General features: G+C 54.7%; 3 protein-coding genes across 5 annotated transcripts in view; 1 reads left to right on the forward strand and 2 right to left on the reverse strand.

The window, feature by feature from the left end:
* The window catches only part of NIP7 (nucleolar pre-rRNA processing protein NIP7), a 60,134-nt gene extending 50,908 nt beyond the window's left edge, over positions 1–9,226 (forward strand). Inside the window, exons 2-6 of one of the 3 annotated variants that reach the window (XM_060254412.1) lie at positions 6,976–7,035; positions 7,405–7,491; positions 8,150–8,288; positions 8,649–8,789; positions 8,872–9,226. In XM_060254412.1, the coding sequence (XP_060110395.1) occupies positions 6,980–7,035; positions 7,405–7,491; positions 8,150–8,288; positions 8,649–8,789; positions 8,872–8,991 (543 nt within the window). In that variant the 5' untranslated portion in view covers positions 6,976–6,979 and the 3' untranslated portion in view covers positions 8,992–9,226. Of the gene's footprint in view, positions 1–6,848; positions 7,036–7,404; positions 7,492–8,149; positions 8,289–8,648 lie in introns of those variants that run through there. The other 2 variants (XM_060254413.1, XM_060254411.1) reach the window with 2 other exon arrangements.
* On the reverse strand, positions 7–6,757 carry COG8 (component of oligomeric golgi complex 8). Its single transcript, XM_060253876.1, has 7 exons — positions 6,447–6,757; positions 6,153–6,360; positions 4,137–4,958; positions 3,579–3,747; positions 2,998–3,283; positions 1,142–1,695; positions 7–589 (listed from the first exon to the last, which is right to left on the reverse strand). The coding sequence occupies exons 1-7, from the start codon at positions 6,755–6,757 to the stop codon at positions 432–434; spliced, it is 2,508 nt and encodes an 835-aa protein (XP_060109859.1). The 3' UTR covers positions 7–431.
* Positions 9,227–9,462: 236 nt separating the features above from the next.
* Positions 9,463–12,605, reverse strand: TMED6 (transmembrane p24 trafficking protein 6). The gene is made up of 4 exons (XM_060254012.1): positions 12,359–12,605; positions 10,813–10,939; positions 9,975–10,126; positions 9,463–9,729 (listed from the first exon to the last, which is right to left on the reverse strand). The coding sequence occupies exons 1-4, from the start codon at positions 12,572–12,574 to the stop codon at positions 9,505–9,507; spliced, it is 720 nt and encodes a 239-aa protein (XP_060109995.1). The 5' UTR covers positions 12,575–12,605; the 3' UTR covers positions 9,463–9,504.
* Positions 12,606–14,041: the final 1,436 nt, after the last annotated feature.

A 14,041-nucleotide genomic window follows, 5' to 3' on the forward strand; every position in this document is an offset into this window, starting at 1 on the left:
GGTGTTTGGTTTGGGGTTTTTTTTGTATATTCAGCTTACTGCTTAACTAGGACAGAACCCACCAAATGCACAGGCCCTCCTCCTCCTCCTCCTCCTCCTGGTTTCAAAACCTCACGCCTTCTCCTGATGCTTCGTTCCTTACGAGGTGCTTGTAATGCAAGACTCTGCAGAGGTGGTGGAGAGGGCAGGGGGTGCATGCGGAGCAGCCTGGGTCTAACTCCTGCAGGTTTCAGCCTCCCCCCAGGCAACCAGAGCCTGCCAGCAACCACAGAACAGCTAAGACCAACTGCTGCCACGCTGCAATCTGTCTGTGGCTCCCCTGCAAGAAGTCACTGCCACTTTGCTGAGGCCCTGTGCAAAGGTTTCAGGGCTTGGTGGGCTCACCCTCTTGCAGCAGCTGGAGGCAAAGCACCCCCCTCCCTGCCTGCCCGTCACTCCTTCAGCTCCTCCCAGTGCACGTTGGTGAAACTCCTGCTGTCCATCTTGTCGATGTACAGGATGCCCTGCAGGTGGTCCATCTCGTGTTGCACGATGCGGGCGGCCCAGCCAGTCGCCTCCCAGGCTGTCTCCTCGCCGGCTTCATTCAGGCCTGTGAAGGAGAGACATGGCGCTGCCATCACTGGCAAGTCCAAGAAATATTTGGAGACTTTGGGGGTGGAGCCAGGAGACTTTGGGGGTGGGGCCAAGATCAAGGCTGTGACAAGCATCATTGAACTCCAAAGGGAGTTCTGACCATCACCTTCCTTCCTTCCATAGGAAATAATGAAGGATAGGGGCACCTTCTTTTGGGACTCATAGAATTGGACCCCCTGGTCCAATCTTTTTGAAACTGGAAAGGTATTTTGGGGAGAGGCACTAGATGCTATACTGAAAATTTGGTGCCTCTACCCCCAAAAACAGCCCCTGTGGAGCCCCAGACACCCGCAGATCAATTCTCCATGATTTTCTATGGGAATAAATCTCCCTAGGGAATAACAGAGTTCCCAGCAGAGACTTCCCTCCCCCCCCCCCTTTCTGAGGACCCTGAAGCGGGGGGAGGGCCTCCCAACCGGGGGATCCCCTGCCCCACCTGGGGATTGGCAACCCTACTGGCAAGCGGGGCGAGCCAGGCCCCTGCAGCGCATCGGGGCGAGGGACCTACCTGCGACGTGGACGGCCCGGTAGCGGGGCACGTAGGCGGAGAAGCCGCGGAGGCTGCAGCAGCCCTCGGGGAAGGCGAGCAGGCGGGCGTCGAGGACGCGGAGGGCCGGGTTGACGAAGACGCGCAGCGGGAAGGGCTGCATGAGGCGGCGCTGGCGCTCGGCGGCCGGGGTCTGCAGCCAGAGGCGCTCGGGCAGCTCGGCCACGAAGACCTGCAGCGGCACGCCCAGCTGCGGCGCGCTCAGCCCCACGCAGCCCTCGCGCCGCAGCCGCCGCACCAGCGCCGCGATCAGCGCCTGCACCTCCGCGCTGCGCACCCGCCCCGACGCCACCGGCGCCGCCACCCCGCGCAGCACCGGGTCGCCCACCTGGCACACCCGCCGCTGCGCCGCCCCCGCCGCCGGCCCCGGCACCACCAGCCGCCGCAAGTACTGCCAGTAGCTCCGCTGCTTCTCCGGCTGCGCCGAGCACCGCGACGCCCCCCGACGGCACCGCCACGAGGCCGCCACGGCGCCCCCCAGCAGCAGCGCCCGCCCCGGCCCCGCCATGCCCCCGCTCCGACGGAAGGAAGGAAGGAGGCGCCACCACCCGCCAGACCCCGCGCCCGCCCGCCCGCCGGGAAACGTCCTTCTTCGCCGAGGCCCTCTAGCGCCGGGAGGCCACCTCGCAGGAGCCCCTGCTCCCCGCGGCCAGAACCAGGGGAGAGAGGCTGCAACCAGCCCCTCCCCTCAAGCCAGCAATTTCCCTCTTGGGCGCCATTCAAAAGCCTCGGTGGCCGCAAGGGACAATACGAGGGGGGCTGCTTGTAAATCCTGAGTAAGGCCAATGCACCCCACCTCCCCACAGTCCTGCAAGGGAGACTGCATCTGTCACTTAATTGGCAAAGGAGGCTTGTCGGGTATTAATTCCCTGCTGATGGGGAGGGGGGTGGAGTAGGGCTACCAGCTCCAAGCTGGGGAGCTCCTGGAGATTTGGGAGTGGAGGCTGGGGAGGACACCGCCCTGAGGGGAGTACAATGCCATACAATGCCTCAAAGCATCCATTTTCTCCAGGGGAACTTTCCTCCCTACTCTGGAGATGAGCTGTAATCCCCAGGTGCTCCCTGGAGGCTGGCACCCCTAGCCCCGTTATTGCAGGAGGAAGCCTGCGAGCCTTCTGCCACACACCCACTTCCTGTGCTTTTCACATAGTGACACATTTGGGGACTTGTCAAAATAATTTTGTTTTTACTTTGTGAACCACACGGACCTGGCTTCATCTTCATCCAATCCAACTGCCTTCTCCTACTCCAGGTATATTTAGAATATGCCACAATGTTTTCAGCAGGCTGCTTCTCCCCACCTTCCTTCCCCAGGCCTGATCCACTTGCTCTTGCTTTGCCGCCACTTATGCCGTTTCCTTTCTCCTGCCGGCACTCTGAAATGACCCCTCCAGCCACCCACAGCAGACTCCCGTGCTGGTGCCTGGCTGAGATTAGGCCATAACTTCCGCAGAGTGAACAGACAAAGGGAAAGTGACAAGAAAAATCTAAGCCTGAAGAGGAAAGGATAGCCATGGGTGATAGACTTGCCCATCCACCCCCCAGTTAACACCAGGCATCCGCAAACAACGATTTTGAAGTTTATTCAGAATCTGGTCCGCCTCTTTCTAACATGTTCACCAAGATCAGTTCTGTCCTCCATTTGCACAAGCACACGGCAGCCCTATACACAACTTGTTCTTTCCAGTAGTTTCCCTGCATGTCCAAAGGGAGCCCAGAAATACAAGTCAGAAGCGAGTCCTGGCCCCAGCTGGCCAAGCTCCCCAGAGCTCCTCTCTGCAGGCAGGCACCAAAAGCAGGAGCAGTTCCAGGAGGACTATTCCGGGGCAGGAGGGATTGTGACTTCCTCGTCATCCCGAGAGTCTTGGCCGCTGTCTTCTGTTTCTGAAACAGGAACTGGGGAGCTGTGTGAGGCTTCCTGTGCCAATGCAGGAAGCTCTAAGACCAGTGGAGACGCCGGGCTTTCTTGAGGCAGCCCTTTCTCCTTGTCTAGGAGGCAGACTGTCTCTTTGTCAGGCAAGATTGGGGCCAGGAGCTCCTGAATGATGTGCTCATTCACACAGCCAAAGTTCCCATATTTCTGCAACTGAGTAGGGGGAACACCTAGTAGGAAGAGAGAAAAGGCAAAGACTAGAAACCCGAAGTCATGCATTAGAGCAAACAATCGGGACTCAAACTATTCAAAGCTGCTTCCACTAAGCACTCAAACTGCAAAATACAAAACTCCCTCCCATGAGAGATTCCCCATCCAGCACTGACTAGGACCCTTGCCCTACTCTATAATGAGTATAGTCAGCAGGTTGCATCTAACTGCAACACAGCAAGATTTTGCAGGGTGACTAAAAAGCCCCTCCTTCCTCCCCCCCCCCCCCCCCCGCACACGCAAAAGCAGCCATACCCAGGGTCTGTGCAATCTGGGCTGGTGGAAAGAGCAGCTGGAGGCACCGGTTGAGATAGGGCACCAAATCTTCTAGAAAAGTCATGCAGAGCTGAGCAAACAATTCCTGCTCTCGACTGCTGAAAGCCATCTCCTCTGCCCGGTGGAAAGCCAGGATGATTTTGGTTGCCTGCAGAAAAAGGATTGGAAACATTTACCTTAAGTTGCAGAGGAGGTGGACAAATTCCGTCTTGGGACACCAAGCCCAGCTCATGGCTCCAGCCAGCACATCCATAGTAACTGGAGCTGCAATCCTGAGAATGTTTTCCCAGACATAAGCCCCAGACTCACTTATGAGCAGACCTCCTTAGGATTTCTCCCAGGGTGGCTGAAACCATTTGCTCCTCCCCCCCACCCCCTGCCAGACAGAACTGGAGCAAAGCGACAGACGCTGCTTCCCACCCACCCGCAGAAAAGGCTAGATGAATCCAAGGAGCCCAGCCTGCCTTCCATTCTGCCTCCAAGACCCTGGGAGTCTCTTCCCCCCCCACTTGAGGCCCAAGAGAAACACAGCCTCACCTGGCGTAGTGCATCCTCCATGGCTGCTGCCACCTCTTGAGCCAGAGCCACTGGGCAGCAGAGACGCAGGTCGTTGAAGGCCACAAGGATGTTGTTGAGGAAGCAGGCGAGGGGGGGGAAGTCCAGAAGCACCATGGGGGGTTGCAGCGTAGCTGGCTGGGCAGTTGGCATTGCCACAGGGATTGTGCTGCCCAAGGCGGCAGGCGCAGAGATCAGTGTGTAGGAGTTCATTTCTTCCTGGAATTTGTTCACAGCCTCCTGCACAGCTTTCTGAAAGGTCTGCAGTGCCGCTTGCTGGAAAATGGGGGCCAGCTGACCCCGGAAGTCTGCCCCCACACGACTGAAGGAAAGGCCAAAGTACATGCACTGGCCCAGGAGGGAATCCAGCCGACCACCCACTCCACGCTGCAAGTCCTGCTCGAGGACCTGCAGGAACTGAGAGACCTTCTGCAAAACCCACCCGTGGAAGATGGCGCTTTCGTTGAGGGCCTCCTGCCCAGAGGGAGGCACGAGGGGCTCCTCGTCGGCAAAAATGGCCCGGTACTGCGTGATGATGTCGAAGAGGTGGACGCGGCATGCCTCAATGGTCTTGGTGATGTGCACATAGGGGCTGTCGTCGGGGATCGCAGCGAGGATGGAGCGCAGCCAGATGTCCCGGGACTGCAGGAAGGTGATGCGCAACTCAGCCTCTGTGAAAACATCCATGCAGCGCAAGTAACCAATGAGCCGCAAGCAGGCTGGCAGCTGGATGTTAGTGCGCAGCTGCTGGATCAGCTGGGTCAGCATGAGCTGTGTTGACTGGCGCACCTCTGCCACTATGCCCTGCGGAGAAGAAAGGTAACAATTTACGGGCCTCGTTTTGGGCAGGAGCTCACGGGAGCAGAGCTCTGGAACCTCTACATTTTATTGTGCTCTTACTTTCCTACATACCCCCCCACCCGGTGGGCTCCATTGTTCAAACCCCCGGTGAGAATTTTGCTGATCTCTAAGATTGGACAAGGTAGATGCTGAGCTGATACAATTTAGTGCACCTTCCAGTGATGTCAGGGGTGTGTGGTATATACAAATGAGTTGTGCTCAGGGCTTTTTTTGTAGCAGGAACTCCTTTGCATATTAAGCCACACACCCTTGATGTAGCCAATCCTCCAAGAGCCTTATTAGAAGGTCTACTGTAAACTGTTGGAGAATTGTCTACATCAAGGGTGTGTAGCTTAATATGCAAAAGAGTTCCTGCTACAAAAAAAAGGCCTGGTGGTGCCAATGAGATCTGGCTCCTCCTTTTCTATGAAATGACCCCAACAAACATCTACTCAGCATGGCACAGCCCCTGGCAGACTTCTCTGGCCAGTGCGGAATCAGCTTTTACTCCAGTTTCTGGGGTGAGCAAAACACAGAAGCTCTCAGCAGCTAAAGCTATAGTATGCCAATTAATTTTAAACTTACAGCTCTTACTTAAGCATCTAAAACACGTATTGCTAAGATCTTACTAACAAACATCTAATTCTGCATTTTTTCACTAATTCCCAGCAGTCAGTGGGGGGACATATGAACATCTGAAGCTGCCTTCTACTGAATCAGACCCTCCTGGGTCCATCAAGTCAGTCTTGTCTTCTCAGACTGGCAGCGGCTCTCCAGGGTCTCAAGCTGAGGTTTTCCACACCCTTTTTAGTTGGAGATGCCGGGGATTGAACCTGGGACCTTCTGCTTACCAAGCAGATGCTCTACCACTGAGCCACCACGCCTCCCCTAATATGAACATCTGAAGCTGCCTTCTACTGAATCAGACCCCCCTCGGTCCATGCAAGTCAGTCTTGTCTACTCAGACTGGCAGCGGCTCTCCAGGGTCTCAAGCTGAGGTTTTTAACATCTATTTGCCTGGACCCTTTTTAGTGGAGACGCCGGGGATTGAACCCGGGACCTCCTGCTTACCCAGCAGATGCTCTACCACTGAGCCAGCGTCCCTCCCAACAACCAGCTAGTCATTGCCAAGGCTAGCGCGCTCTGCTGTCAGGGCACCTGGATGACAGGGATGTCAGCATGCTTCTTCTCCAGACGGCGGACGTAGGCCACCAGCCCCAGGGCCTCCTCGTGGTAGCTGTTCCGCACGCAGGTGTCCATCAGCTGCGGGATCTCCAGCACCTCCAGGATCTCGGTGTGGCGGTTGAGGGTGAGGCTGTTCATGTGGCGGCTCTGGGCGATGTGCTCGGCTTCGCGGGAGAAGGTGCTGCGGGCAGAGAGAGGAGGCGGTCAGGGAGGGAGGGCGGGAGGGAAGGCAGCAGGGCGCCCCGGGCTCCCCTCCCCTCCCCGCACCGGCAGGTCTCTGCGAAGGGCGCGAGGCGTCCGCGGAGCCGGTCGAGGCCCTCCTCGATGCCGGCGAAGCCTCGGCGGGTCCCGGCGGTGCACTCTGCGGAGCGGATGAAGGTCTTGTAGTGCGCGAAGGCCAAGGCCCGCGTCTGCGCCCCGAGCTGCGCCCGCTCCTCCGCCAGCCGCCCGGGCTCCCTCCGCAGCGCCTCCAGGCCCAGCCCCGACAGCTCCGCCAGGTAGGCCGGCAGCTCCGCGTCCCCCGACGGCGCCGGCGCCCCCCGGAACAGCCAGGCCAGCAGGCTCGCCTCCTCCGCCATCGCGCCTCGACGTGGAACCGGAAGGGGTCGCTCCGGGCGGGACTTCCGGCCTCCGGGCAAGCGGCGCTCGAGCCCTCAACTCGCTGGTTCGCTCGGGCGGCGGAAGTGGCGGCTGCCCAAAGTCGCCGGAACTGCCGGCCCCGGTTGCCGTTGCGTGGCCGGACTGAGTTGGCGGTGCAGCAGCTTCCGGCTTCCCTCTGCGGGGCGCGTGGAGACGGGGCGATGCGGCCGCTGACGGAGGAGGAGACCCGCGCGCTCTTCGAGAAGCTCGCCCGATAGTAAGCCTGACAGCCAGGGTGGCCAGACTGGGGAAGCCCCCGGCGCCGCAACGGCCCGCTTGGGGAAGCCATGTCAGTCACTTCGCCAAGCCTGCTAGCGGCTTGGACTTAAAGTTGCTTGCTTTCTACCTCCCCCTCCCCCACCTATTTGCTTCCCTCCCTTCCTGTCTCCCGGCTCTCATGCATCTGACGCTCGTGTCTTGCGGCTCTTAGACATCTGTTTATTTTATGCGGCTCTTGTATTATGCGAGTTTGACCACCCCAGTAGGAAGCCAAGTGGGGCCAGGCTGGGCAGCCTCCCTCCCCTTACTTTTTCCTTCCTTTCTCCGGGGCCTTGACGGGTCTCTCTCCTTTTCTATCTCTCTCCAGCGTGGGCGAGAACCTGCAGCTGCTGGTGGACCGACCCGATGGCGCCTATTGCTTCCGCCTGCACAAGGACCGCGTCTATTATCTCAGGTGGGTGCTGGCAGTGCGCGCTCCCTCTTCACCCTCAGGGCTCCCTGGACAAGGCAGCGTCAGGACTCCTCTCAGCAGCCAGCCCTGCTTTGGGTTTGGCGTCCTCCAACCGCTCTCCTCTCCCCCCCCCCCCGCACGCACTGCGCACTGCACATAAGAACATAAGAGAAGCTATGCTGGATCAGGCCATTCGGTCTAACACTCTGGGTCACACAGTGGCCAAGAAAATCAGGCAACATCAGGAGGTCCATCAGTGGGGCCAGGACTCCTAGCCCTCCCACTGTGCCTCCACCCCAAGCACCAAGAATATAGAGCATTACTGCCCCAAACAGAGAGTTCCAACAATACGCTGTGGCTAAGAGCCACTGATGGACCTCTGCTCCAGATGCTTATCCAATCCCCTCTTGGAGCTGTCTGTGCTTGCAGCCGCCGCCCCCTCCTGTGGCAGTGAATTCCATGCGTTAATCACCCTTTGGGTGAAGGAGGACTTCCTTTTCTCCGTTCTAAGCTGACTGCAATGTAAGCAATTTCATGGCATGCCCTTGCGAGGTCTGTTGATGCAGGACTTTGGCTGGGGCTTCCCTTGGCTCCCAAGGCGCTACCCCCGGGCCCTGGCTCAGGACTTGCGGGTGAATTCTGTGTCGTTTCTGTTGCTTAGTGAGAAGATCCTGAAGCTTGCCACCAGCATCCCCCGGGAAAACCTGGTGGCCCTGGGCACCTGTTTTGGCAAGTTCACTAAGACCCAGAAGTTCCGGCTGCACGTCACGGCCCTGGATTACCTTGCCCCCTATGCCAAGGTAAAGACCTCGAGAGACTTCTTAGTTAGGGAAGTCTGTTATTTATATGAAAGAAGGTATTTTGCCCACCATCAGTTGAGGGGTGTGAGATGGAAGATCAAACAATAACAATAATAATAATTCAGAGATCAATCCCACCTTTGCCTTACTTAGCTTGGAGATGCGGTAGCTGATTCTTTTTGATTGTATTAAATTAAGGCAAGCATGGGAGGGTTTGAACCAACTAGTGACACAGTAAATCCCCTCCCTCCAAACTGTCTGTGCCTACATCCAAATCCAGTTCTCCCAGATAAGAGTCCACGCACTTAATCACTACACCAAACTGTGCCTGATACACATCCATGTTTTTCTCTTCCACAGTACAAAGTGTGGGTAAAGCCTGGCGCAGAGCAGTCCTTCCTTTATGGGAACCACATACTGAAATCTGGCTTGGGGCGGATTACCGAGAGCACAGCCCAGTACCAGGGAGTGGTGGTGTACTCCATGGCTGATGTGCCCCTGGTGAGTGATGATGGGTGGGTAATTCTTTGTATTTGGGTGGATGAGGAGTGTCTTACTGTCTGCCTTGCTTTGACTTTCCAAGGGCTTTGGAGTAGCAGCGAAGTCCACACAGGAGTGCCGGAAGGTAGACCCCATGGCCATTGTTGTCTTTCATCAAGCTGACATCGGGGAGTACATCCGCCATGAGGAGACACTGACTTAGACGAAGGGGCAGGAGGCCTCAAGGACTTTTTGTCTGGGGTGGGAATCAGACTGACTGGCATTGCCAACCAATCCCTCCCTTTTCCCCTGAATATCTTGACTGGCCTGTTTGCAGTATTGGACAGGGAGAAACTGGTTGCAAATATTGTCTGCTTGGTATAATGAGAACTGTGCCTGCCTGGAGGTGAGAAAGTTGCTGTTGGTCTAACTTCTGTGAAGTAAAACTCTGTTTTATACGCTGTCTTTTTCCTATGATAGTTAGGAAGCTGATTTCAATGTTCTTTTCCTTGGTGAAGAGCCAGTCAGAACATTCCTCTATTCTGCATTTACTGCAGCCATATTTGTGTGCCTGTAGAAAGGCTGCCTGTAAGAGCCCAGGTACTGGAGGGCCATGTGGGTGCACATACTGCGTCTTTATTTGTAACTACTAGATCAGTTTGGGTTTCACCAAAAGTAATGCCACATAACATGCGAGAGTTCAGCCTGCTGGTCGTCTTGCTGCTTAAGCGAAGGTCTAGCAGAGCGGCTTCTTGGCAGGCTGTGTAGCAAAGAGACGCTTGAGGAAGTACAGCTGAAGAACCCCGGAGAGAATGATGGCCAGAGTCTGGGCCACTGACCACCAGGTCACATAGTTGTAGTTGGCTTGGACGAGGAAGTAATCCACCCCCCTCCTCATTCGAGCAAAGTTATAGAAGCGCCACATGTGGAAGACCTGGCCCATCACCTTCCGGGTACTCTCCTACAACAGAGCAGGAGCTTATTAGTTTTGACTCCCAACCCTCACCAGTTCTGTTTTCACAGAGACCAAGCTTAGGCTATGAGCCACACACTACCCATAGACAGGCACCTCTCTTGTGATCCCTCCCCTTCCGAGTGGGGGCTGTGTGTGTTCATTTATCTAACATTTCCCCGCACTCTGTTGACTTTTAAGTAGCTGTTTCTGGCATAATCCCTATTGTTGAGTTTGGAGTTTAAGATCATTACCTCAATTGCCTCCAACGTATCATTGAATCTTTTCCTCTCGAGTTCAGGTGTTTTTTGTAAGTCGAAGCCCTCATAGAAGACCCCAAAGTTCAGATAAACTTGCACGGAGCCAAAGTGATTGTATCGATTGCTCAGGCACAACTGGTAAAAACCTGCATGAGAGAGTTAGAATTGGACTGTGCTTGAGGTTGCAGATTAGCACTGCTACTTGTCCCCATTGAGCTACAATGCTGCTATCTCCTAATATGCAAAAGGCCAGATTGGAACTCTGCTCCACATTTTCTGAGACTCCTTAAGCCTTCTGCCACTCAGTCAAGGATACAAGATGATTGTGACTTGAATAAGAAGCAGACGTGAGTGGCTGGGGGGGAGGAGAACATGATTGGAATTAGTGCAAAGTGAAAACATTCTACAGCACTTGTAAGTTCTTTAAAGTCACTCTTGCAGTTTTGAGGGTTAGCTGACTCACAGCTGAGTGAGCCTGTGTGGAGTCATAGAATCATAGAGTTGGAAGGGACTTCTAGGGTCATCTAGTCCAACCCCCTGCACAATGCAGGAGACTCACCAACACCTCCCCCTCAATTCGCAGGATCTTCATTGCTGTCAGATGGCCATCTAGCCTCTGCTTAAAAATCTCCAAGTCCAACAGCCTTTGAGGGAGGAGGGAATTTGGCTATAGCAGGGGTGGCCAAACGTAGCTCGGATGTTTTTTGCCTACAACTCCCATCAGCCCCAGCCATTGGCCATGCTGGCTGGGGCTGATGGGAATTGTAGGTAAAAAAAACATCTGGCGAGCTACAGTTGGCCACCCCTGGGCTATAGGGCAAAGGCACACCACCTGTCTCCTTGGTTGGGAAGTTGATCTGCCCTCGCATGTCCTGGGAGGTGCCGAGATGAAGGCCATTGGGATCGTTTGCAGAAGCCAGGATGTGTCTGTCGTGGCCCAGCCCTGAGGTCCACTGCACCTGCGGCCAAGAGGCAGAGAACAAGGTTTCCTTTCTGGCACAGTTGCTGCTGCTGCAATTCACCTGCCAGTTTATTCTATTTCTGCCTGGAGCAACTCCAGCTGCCTGTTCCTTAGAAAAATGCTCCTTTGCTGCCTGGCCAGGTTGTGGTCCAAGAAGGCCGATTTAGCCCTACTTCTCTTGCAATAGGATGGAGGTGCAGAGACAAGAGTTGCCAGCAGAGCAAGGGGGAGCCGGCAGACGGTTAACCCCACACAAAAACCTTGGAGGGTGACCAAGACAGCCTGTGGTTTCTGGCTCACATTCTCCAAAGTTTACCCCTTTGATTCCAATGTGAGGGGTGGCAGATTCCAGCTTCTGCCCAACATCGGCTTCCAAGCAGTCTTTGCCTCATATCTACTTGTTCATCTTTAGAGCAAGCTGAAATGGTCATCCCCCCCTTCCCCATGCAGGGATGTTTTGTGGCAGCATGAACAGCTCAGGTAGCCCTGAGCCATGTTTGTGCAAACAGGAGCCCAGCAGACACTTCTAAGTTGATGCTGCCTCCAGTCCTGTGGCTGAACAATGAAAGGAGATTCCTGCTGCATTTAGTTTTCCTTAAAACCCAGGATAGCTTACAGTGAAGAATGATACAAAGCATAAAAGTGTGAGTCACTGTATTTCTAGTGAAATATAGCGACTCACCTTTCTTATACATTGCTTAATTTTTGTAAAGTGGATCACAACATTTATTAGCGGTGGTCAGAAGAGAGAAGCCATGTTGGAACAGGCCAATGGCCCATCCAGTCCAACGCTCTGTGTCACACAGTGGCCAAAAAACCCAGGTGGCATCAGGAAGTCCATCAGTGGGGCCAGGACACTAGAAGCCCTCCCACTGTCCCCCACCCCCAAGAACCAAGAATAAAGAGCATCACTGCCCCAGTCATAAGAGAAGCCATGCTGGATCAGGCCAATGGCCCATCCAGTCCAACACTGCCACAAAGTGACCAAAAAAACCCCAGGTGCTGTCAGGAGGTCCATCAGTGTAGCCAGGACACTAGAAGCCCTTCCAGTGTGCCCCTCCCCAAGCACCAAGAAGACAGAGCATTGCTGCCCCATGGAAACTGGCTGTTTTTGCCAAGGCAGCAATGAGTACAGGGCAAAAACATGTAGCAAACTGGCCTCCCTGGACCCAAACCACCCCCCGACCTTCACCTGCTACTTTCCCAAGGAAGCAGCTGTTGGCATTGGGTGTGTCAAGCGTGTACCTGGTAGTTCAGTGCAACAAAGGAGCATTCTTTAATGGGCACTATGCTTTTCTAACCCACCTCACCAGTTCGTCCCTCGCCATTCCCTATGGCAGAAGCCGCGGAGCAGACCCAAGGGGGGGGGGCTTAGTATTCTTGGCCTTTGCTGCCCACCTCCTCCCTGGGCACCCACCTCATAGCTGAAGAAGAAATAGCCGCTCTGGTGCGCAAACTGCCAGAAACACTCAATGCCACCGGCGGGGATCACGATAGCAAAGTCATAGCGATCTGCTCCACCAAAGAGAGGCTGGTCGCTGGAGCTACTCAGCGGCTCAGTCTTGCGAGCACCGGCAAGATCTAGCCCAGCCAACAGCCCCACAATTGTGGCTACAGGGAGCAGAGGAAGCATGTTGGCACCCAGCTGGCATCAGGGCTGGAGTGGAGCAGCAGGGCAGTGGGAGCCTGGTGTGCCAGGGTGGGATCAATCATTAACTCCCCTGCTCGCTCACTCACTCAGTGTTTGCTTTGCTTGGTGTTGGAGGAAGGCTGGGAGAGTGGGACACCTTAAGGACAAGCCAGCGACTGATTGTGGAGCTTTTCACGACCTTGTGTTTACATGGCCAGGCACCACAAGCCACACGCCCCTCCCCGCTGCTGCTGCATTCCCATGTGCTGTTTGCCTTCCCAGCCCCTGCAGCGCCACACTTCCTCCCTCGTCCTTCAGGAGGCCCCAAAAGAAGGAATCGAGCTTGCCTGCAGCTGCTGCTGAAGGACACTGCCAGCCCCTCTGCCGGGATGAGGGAGGGGGCAGAGTATGTAAAAGACTTGAGGATCACAGCAGCAAGATTAGAAGGCTGTCCCAGCAGCCCTGTGAGCTTCAAGTGCGATCCTACTGCCTCAGTCCTTCCTAAACTAATATCTGCTGATCACTTTCTTAGGGTCAGGAAGATTCATATTGTAAAGCAGGGGTGTCAAACATGCAGCCCATGGGCCAGATCAGGCCGCAAGCAATTCACTGTCATTGCTTCCTTCTCTCTCTCTTCCTTCTGCATCACAGCTTTGCCAGGTTTGCTCAATCACATAGGAGTTACAGAGCAAAACCTCTATTTTTTCCTTTGGCTGACCAGCACATGTATAAAAACTCACAATGCCCAGCTGTTTCATGCTTTCCTCTGGGTCTGTAATGAATGTCAATAAATTAACAGTAGGTTTGTAACTTATAGACATGCACCTGAACAGCATACTCAAGATTGCTACAGTACAAACATTGTCGCCAGGTTTTGATGCAGTAATTCAGAGCAAGAGGTGTTAGTTATCAGAAACCGATAAATAAAATATTGCAAGAGTTCTAATCTTTTAAGCATCTTTTAAGTTTTAAAAATATTTTAAATTGTGTTTGCGCCCTTTATAACATTTATATCCCCATTGCCTGGCATTATATTTTATGACACCCATGGCCTGGCCCGACAAAGTTAATTTATGTTGGATACGGCCCTCATAACAAATGAGTTTGACACCCCTGTTAATGTAAGGGGTCCGTAGTTGCACAAAGCCCTCTTTGAGGGGCTTCTCCCACTCTTCCTGGATTCTGGAGAACGCTGCAGCAGAGCAAAGCAGGATTGCCAACATAACTGCACGCCATAACACCAAGAGCTGCTTTCGTCCATCATTCAGACAGAATTTACTGGATACATTCTCTCCTCCCCCCCCCACCTCCAATTCGCCAATTAAATTCCACCCCAGCGGATGGCCAATATTCCATCAGCACTGCATGACATCAGTCTTGGCCTCTCCTACAAAAGCAGAACAATGCACGTTGGTTGCAGAGTCCCTCTACGGCTGGATAGCAGAGCCTCTTGTAATCCTCATGGATTTG

This window comes from Heteronotia binoei, chromosome 14 (assembly GCF_032191835.1).
Source record: "Heteronotia binoei isolate CCM8104 ecotype False Entrance Well chromosome 14, APGP_CSIRO_Hbin_v1, whole genome shotgun sequence".
NCBI lineage: Eukaryota > Metazoa > Chordata > Lepidosauria > Squamata > Gekkonidae > Heteronotia > Heteronotia binoei.

Coding starts and splice junctions, on each gene's coding strand:
- COG8 (XM_060253876.1), bottom strand. CDS start 6,757: ATGGCGGAGGAGGCGAGCCTGCTGGCCTGGCTGTTCCGGGGGGCGCCG. Junction 4,959..6,152: donor CTGACATCCCTGTCATCCAG/GTGCCCTGACAG, acceptor TCTTCTCCGCAG/GGCATAGTGGCAGAGGTGCG. Junction 3,748..4,136: donor TGGAGGATGCACTACGCCAG/GTGAGGCTGTGT, acceptor CTTTTTCTGCAG/GCAACCAAAATCATCCTGGC.
- TMED6 (XM_060254012.1), bottom strand. CDS start 12,574: ATGCTTCCTCTGCTCCCTGTAGCCACAATTGTGGGGCTGTTGGCTGGG. Junction 10,940..12,358: donor ATTTCTTCTTCAGCTATGAG/GTGGGTGCCCAG, acceptor TCTTGGCCGCAG/GTGCAGTGGACCTCAGGGCT. Junction 10,127..10,812: donor CTTCCCAACCAAGGAGACAG/GTGGTGTGCCTT, acceptor TCTCTCATGCAG/GTTTTTACCAGTTGTGCCTG.